General features: G+C 41.3%; 1 protein-coding gene across 1 annotated transcript in view; it reads right to left on the bottom strand.

Annotated features, from left to right (window-relative positions):
* The window catches only part of p3h2 (prolyl 3-hydroxylase 2), a 52,726-nt gene that overhangs the window by 10,678 nt on the left and 26,062 nt on the right, over positions 1–15,986 (bottom strand). Inside the window, exons 2-3 of the mRNA XM_030083490.1 lie at positions 4,255–4,407; positions 3,737–3,926 (exon numbers count right to left, since the gene is read on the bottom strand). Of these exons, the coding sequence (XP_029939350.1) occupies positions 3,737–3,926; positions 4,255–4,407 (343 nt within the window). The remainder of the gene's footprint in view (positions 1–3,736; positions 3,927–4,254; positions 4,408–15,986) is intronic.

Genomic DNA, 15,986 nt, shown 5'->3' with positions numbered 1-15,986 from the left:
TCTTACAAGGAAGTCTGGTGTCCTCCTGCCTCTAACCAAACGGTACAGAAATGAACAGAAAAAATAACTTACAGCATAAAAAAGTCATAGAAAACCTTTAACAAAATTTGGCAGCCTTACTTAGACTATGCAGGTATAACTTTGTAAACTGACTGCCCTTATTGTGTCAAAACTATCTAACGATCTAACTTCTAAATAACCATCAAACTATACACAAAAAAACATCCTGCTGTTTTTAAGGTAGAATTCTGCCAGCTGTGTGCCACAAAACATGGTATTTTTACTGCAAAAAGTACAATTTTTTTCGTCAAAATTCCTAGATGCCACACTAAAAACGCCATTGCCATTTTCTTTTACAGTTAAAACCTCAATAATATAGCTGATTTTAAAGTTCAAACTTGCAACACTTTACCATGAAAAATAAAACTTTGTATTACAGAAACACTGTCACGCATATGTAAGATAAATGCACATCATGAAAAGCTCTCAGGTACTGAAGTGGGCATCAGCAGACTGGTATTACAGAACAACATGATGCCTCCCAATACTAAAACTAACAGTCCATAAACAGATGGCGGAGTCGAGTTGTCCTCTTGAGCTGTACTAAACTGAACACAGTCTATAAAACAAAAAAAAAAAAAAACTTTGCACCCAGGTTTTTTAATTTATCACATGAGCCAGTTATTTGCTCATCCTTCTGGGAAGGCGGCTTTTAGAGGGCGCAACATATCATTTCCTAAAGCTGAATGCAGAGAGGGGAACCCACAGAGGGGATGAATAGCATACTTGTGTGTGTATGTGTGTGTGTGTGTGTGCATGTATGTAAAGTGAGGTCACTCCTGAGCAGCTGCAGTAGTACTCTCCTCACTCTCAGACAGCTGAACTTTAGTCTGTTTCAATCTGTTCAGAGTCTCTCGGGAGCAGAAATCACATCTGAATCATACTGTAATGGGTCAGTGGATTTCAAACATGTATTTCAACTGGCGAATAAGGAAGTAATCCCATTAAGTTATTTTTATTTTATTCATCTCTTAAAAAAGGTTGTATTACTTTCAAAAAGTGCACACATGCATCTTAAGTCAAATAAACATTATGATCAGAGACTTCACTATAGCAGCGCTATGGAAAATAATCCCCTGATTGTAAGTCAAACAAAAGCCTGGCCAAAGCTAATTAGCTGTCTTTCAATGTTTACATAGCCGGGCCATACATATTTGAAGGAAAGCCTACTTGTCAGCAATTTAGCTGCAGCTACTGCACCAAATCTGCGTCAGTTTCCAGAGAAAAAACTATGACTCGAGTCAACAAAAGTGCCCCGGACCAAAGCCAGTGCTTATGTTTAACAAGTATAATGGAGTAATTATGACCGAGTGCAAGAGTTTTTCTGAGGTTCTGTGCGTCCTCTCCACATCAACAGTGCCTGCCGTTATGCAGGAAGACAGCTTTGGCCTACAGACTCCTACTGGCGCCAAAGACAAGCATAAACACAATTAACTGGCTGCATACAAAAAAAATAAAATGTGGGATGAGTCTCTGTTATTTCAGAGAGTTCATTAAAACTGCATGATTAATATTTGGAGATGACACAACACCATTCCTATTTCTCATCACTGAGTGTTGGATGAGTCCTGAGCTGTGTTGACATTACTGTATTTCCAGATTCATAACATATGACGAGGAGATGAACAAAGAGCATCTGTCCTCCTTCACTGGTTTATCCATCAATGTTTTTTTTCTTTAGTAGCCAGTCAAAGCAAGCGTTGGGTGTGAAGCAGCATCATAAGGCCGAAACAGAAATACAGAATAATCAATCACATAATCTCAAGCCGACGACAAGGTGATCATGTGTCCTCTTTTACATTTAAATTTCTGGTGTTTTTTTTTTTTCTTTTCCCCAGAATCTTTCAAAAAGCTACAAACAGGAAAGTGCGGCGTTTAGGTTTATTGTGCTAACCAACTATCCCACCACTTCCCTGCTCACTAACATGATAAAACAACATAGACGTGAGAGCTGCTTTATAAGCCTTATGAGGGCTTTTGGACTGCCATGCTGTATAAGAAGAACAGAAACTGTGAGAATAACAGTGATAATGAAGTAGCTGAAAATGAATTACAGAAATGTGACACCGATGAGTCCGATGCATCAATCTCCAGCAAAACTCAATCAATCCATCTTTGATGGACACGTAATACAAGGGCCAATATGAAAAAAACAAAACAAAACAAAAAAACAAAAAAACTTTGACATAGTCATGAGCCTCTGGAACTAAAAAAATGCAGTAAATCTAACATTGGATTTAACTTTAGTTTGAGCTGAAACCTAAATGCACTGGAACATACTAAAGTACCAGAACACTGTTTCAAAAGAAAATGCCAAGAACAACACTGAAGTTACACCAGAGACATGAAGTCAAGTGAGAAACAAAGAGAAGCTGCTGGAAGGACAGTGAGGATGACGACAGAGACGAGTTGGACGTGGCTTCTCGGTGAGTCGGGGAGATTTCAGGGTCACTTTGGGCTACTTTCCTGGACGTTAGTATCATATTTCTGCTAAATCCCAAAGCTAACTGCACCGATTGGCTAATAGTTTTGAGCAGCACTCAACACACTGACTTTCAGTGCCAATTGTTTTTTCACTTATTTTCATTTTTTTTTATCACGTGTGAGAGCTGAAGACATTGAGATCAGTTTCCTGTCTGCATTTACATGCAGTATAATGTAGAGTGTGTGTGTGTGACCATATAACAGAGTCTCGGCACTTTCAAGACCGGTATACCGTTGTTAGCATTCACCGTTGAGAGACTGAGTGAGCCGCCACAACGCAGTCCGACATGCTGGTGGAGGACGTTATCACACATGTTGGAGCGCAATATTAAAAAACACTAACATTTGGCAAAGAGAGCAAGAAAGACAATATCATGCTTGCACTCGTTTTTACATGCGTCACCTTGTAAATAGATCAGGCCCTCTAAGTTTACACTGAGTCACTTATTCCCACCATGTCTGCTCGACTGAAAAACAGACCGCACCTGCTCTCTGACCTGCTGCCAGCTCCCATTAAATACCTACTTGCTGGCAGGAAGGCCGATCTGATCACCTAATGAACATGAGCGGAGTTGCTTGGCCTCGCCTAAGCCTCCCCAGGCTCTCACAGCTCAGTCAAACCCAAAGCTGAGGCTCAGACCCACGCAGTATGACCTGAGGTGTTAGGGAAGGAGTTGCAATAACCTTTTAAAGGCTTTACACGCCACCTTAACTGACAAATGAGTTTATCTCATCCTCCCATGGACCTTTGAGAGCTGGTATGTAGTATTTTTTTCTTTAATAAATGGCCTAAGAAAGAATGTTTATGGTAGTAAGGATAAACCACATCACTTAAAACTTCAAACTATAAAAGCAATAAAGCATCACCAAATGCTGTGTAAACCAGATGAAGCAGCCGCTGGAGACGTAACATGTACACAAGCATCAGCATGCTTTTGCAAACGCAATACACCGTGCACTAAGCCAGGAGGGCAGGAGCAAAACATATTAACATGTTAAATATCTAAACTGCCGTTATACTCGAAAACATGTTTTACAAGGGAAAAAAAAACAGGTTATTCGCCGTTGCTGACATTCAAACACCATGGCAATTTACACAAAAAATAAAGGCTGAGCCTTTAGAACATTAGTCAAAAAACAAACAAAGGATAGTTTTATGTAAACAAATGTCTTTCAAGATCTTAACTCTAACCTGATATGAGTTCATGGAGGCTGTACCGGTATCGGAGGTGGTCGTGGCCCTCAAATTTCTGAGGCCCCTGGCAGAGGGCCCGACACTCCACATCTGCCTTGTAGTATTCCAGCAGAGCGTCTTCAAACAGAGACACGGCTGCATCATAGTCGCCTTTATCATACAATCTCACCGCTGCTGTGAAGGAGTGCTGCGACAGGAGACAGACACATAAAGCACACTTCACTGTGAGAGGACAGAGAGGCTGCTGGAGACGCAGTCCAAGAACTCAAACACCAACCAGTGCTGAGTGACTTTCCAGTCATTACTGAAATTACCATTACCACAAACACTACTTCATGCATAAACAATAGCTGCATTTTTCTTTCCTTTTAGAAAGTAAAAGATAAGTGAAATGAGACATTTTGTTAAAGACTGACAAAAGATTTTAAAACACATTCAGTGTGTTTGGGAAGATCAGCTGTTTAGAGGCACCGAAGTGCAGTAATATACATGCTGTTGCAGCCCTCCTATCCTACCTGGTGCGGTCGGGCTTCCCGGTCCACAAAGTGCTCCTCTCTGACGTTCTGCAGGTCTTTGTACTGTTCCAGGTCTTGACCCATCTCCACGTGTTCGGGATTGGCCTGGAAGTAGGTGTGAGCTGCTGCGGCTGCCTTGTCAGTTTGCTTCAACTGCAAAAGAAATGAATGGGCAGAAGAAGAAATAAGAGATGCTATTAAAGTAATGCAAAGTGGTGAAAGCAAACAATTTCTGAAAGTATCGTCGGTACAAATTCATCTGGATTGCAGAGGAAAATGGCAAAAATAGAGGTTAGCATATAAGCCCCATTACCACCCAAAGTCCCTGCACATGAAATAAGTATTAACATGAAGGATTATACTCTGCTCTATTGTATTACACAATACAACACTCTTCCTCCGTCATCCGCAATCCACGGCTCAGACAAGGAGACTTCAAATGTTAGTTTAATAAAGCTTCAGCATCTTGTTTCATTCCTTAGAAAAGAAAAAAAAAACATTTTGGAAGAACTTGACTATCAGAAAATCTCTGCTTTGAATGAGATATGATTGCAGTCATGCATTGAATCAAGCCTGGACATGGAAGTTGTCTCAAACAAACAGAGAGAGAGAGAGAGAGAGAGAGAGAGAGAGAGAGAGAGAGAGAGAGAGAGAGAGAGAGAGAGAGAGAGAGAGAGAGAGAGAGAGAGAGAGACAGAGAGAGCAAGAGAGACAGAGAGAGAGAGAGAGAGAGAGAGAGAGAGAGAGAGAGAGAGAGAGAGGAAAGACTTTGCCTTTCACTGTAGTCGTTATTTTTCATATGGTTGTCCACGTGTATTCGACAGAGCCATTCTTTGATTAAAGGAAGCCCTCCTCTGCTGTAGTGCTGCAGAGCCGGGTCATTCTGTGTCACTTGTTTGAACCGTTCATGTCGCCAAACAGGTGTAACCTTGAAACAGACCCGTGTTGTTTCACAGCCACTTTCAGGCTCTGACAGTTGAGAAGGTCAGTCAGGCCTGGCAGCCAGAAACACAACTGCATTCTCAACCCACTCAGCTCTCTGCTTTACAACACTGAACCAATTCATGTTTACCAGGAAAGACATTTGCTCAAACAAAAGGTTTTGTGCTTGATGACTGAAATGGTTTTTATCTCACCAGCTGGTAAGAGATAAAGTCTGGGAATTTCCACTTTTCTTCAATGATTTAGGAAATCCTGAAGGTGAGGAGTGGAATGATTTCTTTCCCCCCCGAGCTGAGAGTACAGACCCACACAGACACAAACAAAGACCTTTGTGTTTTCCATGTGGGAGGCAAACATGTTCCAAAAACTCTGTGTTGTGCATCACAAAAGCTACGCTGAAATTCTCTAATGGAGGAAGCAGAGTGCCTTCTTCCCACACACTCTGCCCACTTCTTTTTGAAGAATGAGTCCCCTGTCAGATGACATAGTGTGCCTTTCATGTAGGCAGCGCATGAAGCAAGGGATAAAAGTTGGCCCTGGACATGCTTGGTTAGCCCTGAAAGGCCAAAAATTGAGGTGGTGTCGAAAGCATTCCTGGTAGGATCACCTGGCTGGAGACTCCCGGATGCCATTCTCCTCACGTCAGGGAGAAGTATCAAGCAGCAATGTATGCACCGACTCATTATTCACCATGAATGGAGAGGGAAAACCAAATAATGTTTCTTTACCAACTAAAAATGAGATTTCGATTAAATGAAAAACAAACAAACAAACAAATGTCTAAGAAGAAACTCTTCATGTGAAAATTTTTTGACAGCTGTGAATTCATGTATGGAAAATACTCTGCTTATGATTCAGTTTATGTCTTACGGGCAAAATTCCTCGAAGCACATTTCAGTTTTAATCAATTCTTAATCAACTATGTACTTTATGGTCTAAATGTCCTCATGTGAACAGAGCGTTTAAGAGTCAAAGTGTAAAAATAAATTATTACCTTGTGTTTTTTTGTGTGTCTTAAGTACTAATTGTACTGACAGTTTCATTAAGTTTTAAAACAAATGTCTGAAATTGAGTAACTAGTTTAATGGCTTTTTTTTTAAATAATGGTAATACCAACTTTTATTCTTAAATTATTGCATTAAAGACTGATTTCTGCCTGAATGTCCAGGAGAATGAAACACAAAGGCCAACCTTTTGTATCCATCAGTAAATGACACTGGACAGGGGAGCGAACTCACTGAATGTGATGTCTGTACTAAAGAGAACTACAGTGGCCATAACCCGGCGATAACAGAGCAGGTTCAGAGCAGCAGCTTCATCTCTTACACACATCAGGAGCTCTACCCTTCACTGTGTACGCTCACTACAAGATATTCATTCCCTCTGGTGTTTCAATCCTGGAACACATTACTACTAAGACCATCAGTGTTCATAAACTTTGTTTATTTTATACTGACCTTTTTGATCGTTTTGTAATTCGTGGGTGTAAATTTACTCAAACTATAGTATTTTTTTTTTTCATTTCCCATTATACTAGTTACTAGTTTCTAATGCATATTTCCATCTGTAGTGTTTGGTTTGAGTGTTCTTGTTAAAGTGAACTGGTTTGAAAGTGTGCTTCACAAATAAACTTTACTTCATTTCACAATGAATGGCCTTGTTAGAAAAACATTCAAAGTTAACTTGAATGTATGGCAAAGAAATGTCCTCTGAAGAGTTTCTTTTCAGCTTTTTACTTTTAGCGGATTTCAGAGCCTTTATTTTGTCTTTTTAAAAACATGAAGTATTTCCACTTTTACCAGTGAAAACCTCTGTCTCAATGCTAGTTCAGCTGCTACAAAAAGGGATTTGATCAGCTTTTTGAAACACCACAGCAATGAGATCAAGTTGGCATCTCTTAAATCTGACTACTAGACAACCTGAAACTAGTCACAGTGAAGCTGTTGCTCCAACATGACTCAGTAAATGAAACAAGTCTTGACGACTACCGCTGCAAGTAGTTACCATAATTGTTTTCTCAATGGCGTGTGAGCAGCCACAACGCCTTAACACAGACGTAGACTTCACACAAATAGAAGTCTTTAAAAGCTTGTGTGGAACATTAGAGGGAGGTAAAACCTGGGCTGCATTAAAAATCAAGTTAAATCAGTGTTTGCATATTTGAGGGTGAACTCTAACACTGACTGATGGTGTAACACAGATACGCCACGCGTCTCTGCTACCGAGACCCTCAGCGGCTCCATGAGATAATTCAGGCATGACAAGTCTTCTTAAGGACGCAGCAGTCATCTTGTCTTGGCTGGATCTGATAGTGATCAGTCTGTTTTGTCTGGAGTACTGGAGACTAAACACCAAAGATTAAGTCGACTGTGGCGCAGGAAAGTGTAACCTCTGTTAGTGTGCAGGGACCGATCTGCTCCTCCATCACCGCTGGGCCGGCTGCCCCCTTCAGGGGTGACCTGGCTCAGGACAGAGGGTCAGCTGGAGGCTGGTTAAAATCACTTCAGGCTCAGACACAGACAGCTGATACTGAAGATAAACATCCCACAAGCTGGGGAGTGGGTGAACACCACACATTAATGGGAATTTTTATACTTTTATGAAGGGGTTTTTACTAGCATGGCACAGTATTTCCTGTGTTTTTATTCATACATTTAATAGCCCTACTGAAAGGTACTGTGGTATTATAGCGAGGCATGCTGCTGTGTCTCACAGCGAGTCATCTCCAGTTAAAGTCCTGCCAGGAAACCTTTCTGCACATTGTTTGGATGATCTCCCTGTGCATCTATGATTATTCTCTGAGTACTCCAGGGTCCTACAACAGTTCTAAAACATACTTTTGGACGTTAGAGAGGAGATTTTTTTTCTTAGAGGTTTTAATCCCACTGACAGGATTCTTCCTCTTAAACAAGGCCTGTAGCCCTCAACAGCTCCCCAGGTCCTCCTTCAACCTCCTTTCAGGTGTAGTTAAAAGCTGAAAATCATTCTTGTTTGTATGGGTTGAATGCAGAGACGTTAGTTTCTCAAATGGATTAATAAAGTACTTAACATAAAAATATATATACTTGTGAGCGAGAGTGTGTGACTGTGTGTCTTCAGTTTTAACTGTTACAGATGGGCGCACGCTGCCTTCAACTGCAGTTTGCCGGGACGGCCATCCAGCAGCACCCCCCACCTTAAGTTGGATGAGCAGTGTAGAAGACGCACACGCACACATGCTATGCCATGCTGTAGCATTTCATGAAAGGTTGAATGCATTATAGAGTAATCAGGCTTTACAAAAAACGGTTTATTTGGGAAAATCTAACATCACGTGGCTGAAACCTAAAGTTTCCAGGTAGAGACGACTGTTCAGTGGAATAGTCGAATCACAAAGGAAAAAAAAAAAGTCCAGATGACTCATACTTGATAACAGATCCAAAGTCATATTTAACAACTACTGAGTTCACACGTACAAGATGGCCACTACTATTTTATGGAGATGCATAATTCAGCATGGAGTCAGTGTACTGTTTCAAACTGTGAAATCCCCCCAAAAGGGTCAAGGAGTGGGAATTGGAAACACATGCTCATATATCACATGGAGCACAGCGAAAGGTTAAAACACCCCCTCAGGATGACTGAGCAGGAATCAATCATGGCATTAAAGTGAGATTGCACTGAAAAGTGCAATGGAAAACATTGCAGACCAGAACAGCCATGCCTGGGCGAATCATAACGACAGAGGGAAAAATGGATTTTAAGAGCATAAGTCATTTTTAGAGGCACCAACACTGCAGCCATTACATCATTACAGCTACTATATGTCACCAGAGACAGTGACGGTGAGAAAACTGAAAATCTGCTGGAAAAAATTATTCTGATGATGCAGGGTACAAAGGATAAATCACCCATGCACCTCTGATAACAGCTTTATCCGATTCATGTGTTGTAGCTTATCCCACCTGATAAAGGGTGGAGGCCAGGCTTTACCCTGTCAGTCAACAGACACACACACACACACAGACACAGATGCAGACAGACACACTCGCACACACACGGCATTTATGTCTTTAAAATGTGACAGGAAATGGGAGAAGGAAAAAAAAAACCATGAAGCTTTCACAGATAAAGCTCCATAGCTCAGAACCAAACTGAGGATATTCTTGACTTTGAGTTACAGTTGGTATTTAAATTGACTCACAGTGAAAATAACGTTATTGCTAAATTTCTGAAAAATTATGTTGATCTGCTTTCAATTCAGAATTCACTTTGTTCCCAGTACATAGTTTCTAAATCCAAGTCGAAGCAGGACAGTAGAAATACTCTCATTTAAAATCAAAGCAACACTGAAATCTTCCAGAGCTTTAAACACACTCAGATGTGTACAACTTGTACCCATGAGTACATTTTTCCTCCCGCATAAATTTCAAAGGAGCACCTGTAGGGGTGAATAACTACCACTCAGTGTGAGTCCTTAGTTTTCCTGGGTGTTAAAGAGCCGCCTGTGTACGAGCTGCTGGACCGCCCTGCCACTCTGAGGGGTGTGCTCTTGATGTGGGCGAAGCGTGGTGCCAAGTCAAATGCACGTTTGGATGCTTTTCTCCTCTGGAGCTCCCGCGCGGCTCACAGGTATGTAAATAGGCCTGGTCTGGCGCCACAGACACAGTGATGATGTGACAAAGAGCACGTATCCCCATTTGAAAAACAGGAGTTTCTCATACTCTGGTAAATTAGACTGAGATCAGTGTTCAGGTTAAGACTGAAACAGCTGCAGTAAATCAAGAGTCTACAGAGAGTACAGTGTGTGTTTGTCTTTGTGCGTGAATGTGTGTGAACCTCAAGCATCTTTAATTTCTTGAAAACCATTTCGGATAGTCTCGGATAACTTCAGACTGTGGCATATTAATTTTGCAACGCATTTCATAAAGCCACGTACCAGCCAGTTTGCCTTCTGTATCCGTATTTTATCTGTTGCGAACGGGGATGCCGCTTCTCTTAGAAGCCCAAACCTTCACGCAATGCTGTCAGCTGCAGTGGCGTTCCCCGGACCTCAGCAAATTCAGCAGGACTGTGGTGGTGTGGTTCATTTATAAAAATGACTGATGAATGGTGCTTTTATAAAATAAAAATAATCTGGCAATTCAAAGCACTGGATAAATGACAGTCTATCACATTCCTATAAACTTCAAACAGAATTAATTATATTTTGAAGACAGCATGGACATTTTATTTCCGTTCATTTGATTTATAATTTTAAAAAAATTCTAAACAATAAAAAATGTGCGTCTGCTGCCATTTAGCCAACTCTCACAAATGTAGCCCATCATTTTGATAACATTCCAGGGTTTCTAATCTTTCCCTGGGGTCTTAGAACACCCGGTCTTGTGGTTTGACAAATTAATTCAAATTCATCTATCATTCAACTGACTTGTCCTCAAAAGTTGCCTTTCATTTCTTCACTGTTGAGCCACCAAGCATCATGAACTCCCTCTGAACTATCCGAAAACTTCCTGTGGAATTCAGCAACTTGACATCAGACATGGTCCAGCAGGAACATCTGTAAGTGTGGCTGCACTGTCCTTATAAAGCCACTCATCTGCTTTAAAGCTGCTGAAAGGGAGCAACTGTGGCTGTTTCAGGGGGTCAGTGTGTGGATTTCGATGCAGCGGAAATGTCCCATTAGCACGGACCTAAACATCTCTGCTCCAGATGTACACAGAGAAGTCAATACTGAAGACAATGTTTACGTCAGTGAAAAATATACGGGTATGATGTTTCACAAACAAAAAATGTAGAGAGCTAATTTTCAGAAGCTGGAGAAAGTAGAGGATACTGAAGCACCATGACTCCCTATAAACTACATACATCTAAACTTTTTTTTAAGTTTGATGGCATTTAACTCCATAGTGTTCTGAGCAATACACCCCTCAAACTATCTTTGCCCATCTATGTTTGTAACTGTATAGAGAATTGTGTCTTTATTGTTTATTGTTTTAAGATTACTTTTTATGAGCAACTATTTGAGATATAGAGATCACAGACTATTCTTTGATCTTTGTTTAGGAATAAAAGAAACCAATAATATTCCTTGGTTTGTATTACACTTACATTCTCACATTTAGAGACCCCAATTGCCTTCAAATTTGTGTTTGTGTGAGAAAACCACATTATCCTGAGAAAACCCACATATACCAAGGGAGAACATGCAAACATGATGTTTCAAACTGGGGAAATCTTGGCTGTGAGGCGAGAGTCTAACCACTGCAACACTGTGTGACCTTTCATAACACTTCTGAGTCAATATAGGAAATAAAACAGTGGATTAGTTTAGTGTTGGTTTAGTTTAGGTTGGACTCCGTTCTGGCTGGCGATCACTACTGAATGAAGGTGATGTCTGGCTGGAGGACCTGATTTAAGAAAGTTCAAGCTGCTGATCGTCTTCCCTTCCTCCTGCAAACACAGAGCATTCCGGTGACGCCAGGATTCAAAAATTCCTGAAAGTCTGGAAAAGAAATGTCTATTTTCCTGTTTTTAAACTGAAACATATGAGACAATATAATAAAAGTCTCTATCAAGGCAGACAGTGAGGGGATGAGAAAAGGACAAAGCATGTGGCTGGTGGGTCGCTTGTACACAGGAACACAGAGTCAAAGCACGGCTGTAATTTACGTTTGATGCTAATTAGTGAGGACAACATTACAGTTTCTACAAATGAACCTGTTCATTATACACACTTAAGCCTTTCGTTTCAACTGCCTCATCGTGAGTTTAGCTGACTACACAATCTTCTTACTGCGCAGGCAATGTAAAAATAATTCACTTAGTAATAAAGCAGAGAAGGGCTTATTTTTTTCTATTTGATAATTCAAATATTACTAGCACTCAATCTTGGCTGTAACTCCTATTTCAGATACTAGTGAGGTATGCAGCCAGTCAAGTCAGGCTGCACATTACGCAGCATGGCTACACCGTGAAGCACATGGTACGTAGCTCGGCGGTTTTTCCTCCTGGTGATGTCAGTGGTTTAAGCTGTCCACTCTGATGCCGTCCGTCTCTCCCTCCCGTCATGTCTTTCTCCATCACGCCACCCCTCTCGTTCTAATTTGCCCGCTGCTGCTGACAGCTCTGCACAGTGGTCTCTTTCTGCTTGGCCTCGCCCCACCCTCATCTTCAACGTGTTCTTCCTATAAGGTCACGTCAAAGGAATTTCCTAAAAAGCCCCGCCGCTCCTGGTGCTTAAAAGCCTCTTTCATTTAACACGTGGAGACCCAGGAGTCATGACAGGGCTGGAAAGGCGACCTGTGCTTCTTCCTCGCCCGCCTCCATCTGTCACTTTCTCCTTAAGGTCCATGTGACTGTACACTGAAAAGACAACAGTGGTAGAATAATAATGCCACTGTTCACAGGAGCAAACCTGACTTTGGCTTGTGTTTCATGCCCAATCACTGTGCTTGGGAACTGCTGGCATTGACTATAAGGGAAACAATTTGAGTGAACAGACTTAACCACAGTGACCTGACCTCGCTGAGAACCCAGAATGGGAGCCAGGCAACTGTGATCGCAAATCTATTAGTTATCCAAACACATTTTGTCTCGATTACGAGCTAATCTGGATCAGGAAACTTGAAATGAGGCGGCTGTTTGTACATCTGTAGCCATGTATGCCCTGATACTGACGTCACTTGGCTGGAGAGGGAAAAGTCCGCTTCCTTTATTCTCTCCATCTTTCCAGACACCCCAGTTAATCTATGAATGAGTTCACAGTAACAGACTGCACAACCTGGACGTTTTCACGACTATACCCGGGACTACCTGATACCACACCAGCTACTGTATCTTTAGCATCACACTCTTTTCCAGGTTTGAGCTTGTTTCCTCTCCAGTTTCACCACTCATAAGGCCAGCATTGTGTCTGAACCTTGAAAGCACAAGGCGTGGACGTTTAAACTGTACAGACAGGGTGGAAAATCACCTATAATGTCTTCCTCCTCCTCCTGTACCGCCTTCATGACCTCCTCCCAAAACCTTTTTCATGTTCCCTCCTGCTTTAAATACAGCAACACACAAGCACACACTGACCTTTCTCCCAGGCACTTCTAAAAACAGTATGCCCAAATCTTTTAAATGGTCCCCTCCTCTCATCTCACACTACATCAGTTTCCATGCACATAAAGCTCCCTTTTTTCCCCCAATGGAAAACTGACTGCTCCCAGAAACAGTTGTGTTTTGTCTCTGCCATTTTGCATTTGGTTGAGATGATGGCGTGTGTATCAAAGGTGTGTATGGACTGGAACTGGAGCCCCAGGATGGGAAACCACAAATACTGCCAGCCAGGCTTTCCTCGCCATGTTAGTAAGACCATGTTGCAGAAGAGCAACGATAAACCTCTAAATTAATGCACCTCTTTTTAATGGATTGTTATAATGTGAAGTATCAGTACACCTTTGACAGGTTATAGATCATTCTCGGGGCCAACAGAAAAACAGCCACGCTATTATATGAGTTGGTGCTATTTTGGCTCAGCCTTGCTTAAAAAAAGAGATAATTCGGTCTCATGCAAATTAAAGGATTTACCAGGTCTGGTAAATTAATGAAACGGAATCAAACTCCACACAAATACAATGAGCTTTGCAACCAAAACTTGCTGATAACACAAATTGTGTTTAGTGGATCAGTTACTCCCTAGAACAATAAACAAAAATAAGCTACAATCTAAATCAGCTTTACTAGAGTGTCATGTGTTCACCACCGCCACTTTAACTTCCAACATTTCGGGTGATTTGATGCTTTTACATCAAAAACACAGATCTTTTCTTTTCATTATTACTTTAGGAATATTGTAAAATGCAAGACACACAGCCAGTAAACACAAACCAGTCTCAAGTGACTTTGACACCCTGGACAGCCTCCATGGACTGTGGAACCCTAGAAAAAAATTAACTCAGATATTTACTAATGTATTTTATGTCAAACAACAAAATATAACTGAGCCTATTTCAAATGCAGATTGAACCATGGCAGAGTAACCTGGCAGAGTAATTTAACTTTTGAGTCGTACTACATTCTTTAAAACATTTACGAACCAACATGTGAAATTGTTCCTGAAGCTCACAGCTCATATATCACAAAAACGTGATGCAAATGTCCGAACCGCTTACCCTTGAGGTCCAACAGCTGCGTCAGAGGAGAAAACATGAGACCGAGGCACTTGGAAATTTTGTAGACCTTTCACTCTAGTTGGTCATAAAGCTGTAGAGATGAGGGGATTTCTTGTCTGAGGGGAAGATTACGAGGAACAGCGCATTTGAAGAAAACATTTACAGGCATGCCACTCAGAGAGAGAGGTCAAAGGTCTCTCTCGCACGAATGTAGGAGCACTCAGCTTTTCCACTCTGGATATAAAGTCACTAGTGTAGAAAAATAAATTAAAACGACCATTATGTTGAGCTTAAGTGTTCAATCTTAAAGCGGACAGGTTTTTAATTGACACACAAGATGCTTAGTTAAAAAAAAAAACCACAGCAACAAAAAAGTGTGCTATTGGAAAGTGTGTGTACGTGCGCGAGAAGCAGGGAGCACGTGCGCCTCGGCAGACAATGCCAGCATTCATCCAACGACTCTGTTCTCACCCTGTCTGGCCCCCGCCAACCCCAGAGAATTTTAAAAATACATTTGTGCATGTTGAAATCATTACGCTCTTATAGCAATATGAAGCACTCAAAGACAAAATGTATGATTGCACTGCAGCGGTGGAGGTTTCACTGAGAGGCTAAAATCCATCTGAGGACAAATGGTTCAGGCAAAGAGAGCTCGTATCGAGACACACTTTGACAAGGCTTTGACAATTTACTGCTGAGTAGCACTTGAAACACATCAAACATACACGGTGTCCCTTTAATCTGACATAATCTGTATGAATCATCCTTTTGCATAAAAGTGCACAAGCGTTAGCTTCCCGGTGGAAAATGTCAGTCAGTGAAAAATGTTAATCGGCCAAGATGACTACACTGCAATGACAGAAACATCCGCTAAAAGACTCTTTAAGGGCTGAGCGTCAATAGATTTTTTTTTCCCTCTGACTAACATTTGAAAGGTTCAAGTGCCCTGAAGGCGTCTTTTCCCTGGTTCAGACTTCAAACAGGCTTTCGGCTTCGGTCTCAGATGACGTGATAGATCCATCTTTTACACAGAGCTAAATCAAACAGTGACAACAGAGCAGACCTGTCCAGCGTTTCAGCAGAAAATCAGCCCATCAATCAGATCGCCAGCCTTGAGGCTATGGAAAATAAATGCCTTCCGCATACTTTAGATACTTTGAATGGAAAGGGTCAATAAATGCTCAGAAAAGCAGGCAAAAACAAGAAAGCCTGCATTATTTAAGGATTACCTTAAGTACAGAAAAATGCACCTCCTTAAGTCTCTTTTCTCAGGTGCTGATGATTGGAAAGCTGACGCTAAGCCAGGACCATCTACACAGAGGCCATTTGTCCAATATATGAATCCGCTTCAGGTGTTTTTTGGAAATGATCATGTCAGTCAGTAATATGTCCACAAAATAAATCTTTTTTTGATCCATCCACAGAGCCAGCATGATGTTGCAGAGTTTATCATCAGTTGTTCAATGTCTTTCCTTTCATACAATCACGTAATCAGGCTGAACCCAAACAGGGACAAATGCTAAAATAAGAATAACTTCATGCCTTGACGAGGCATACAGGCACCAATTATTGAGTCGTGTAATCCCAAATTACTGTGGATTATGTAGTGTGATGAAGCACGATACCGACACATTCTTCGTCACATCTGAA

Source organism: Salarias fasciatus, chromosome 23 (assembly GCF_902148845.1).
Source record: "Salarias fasciatus chromosome 23, fSalaFa1.1, whole genome shotgun sequence".
Taxonomy (NCBI): Eukaryota; Metazoa; Chordata; class Actinopteri; order Blenniiformes; family Blenniidae; genus Salarias; species Salarias fasciatus.
This window is presented reverse-complemented; position numbering and strand designations above follow the sequence as displayed.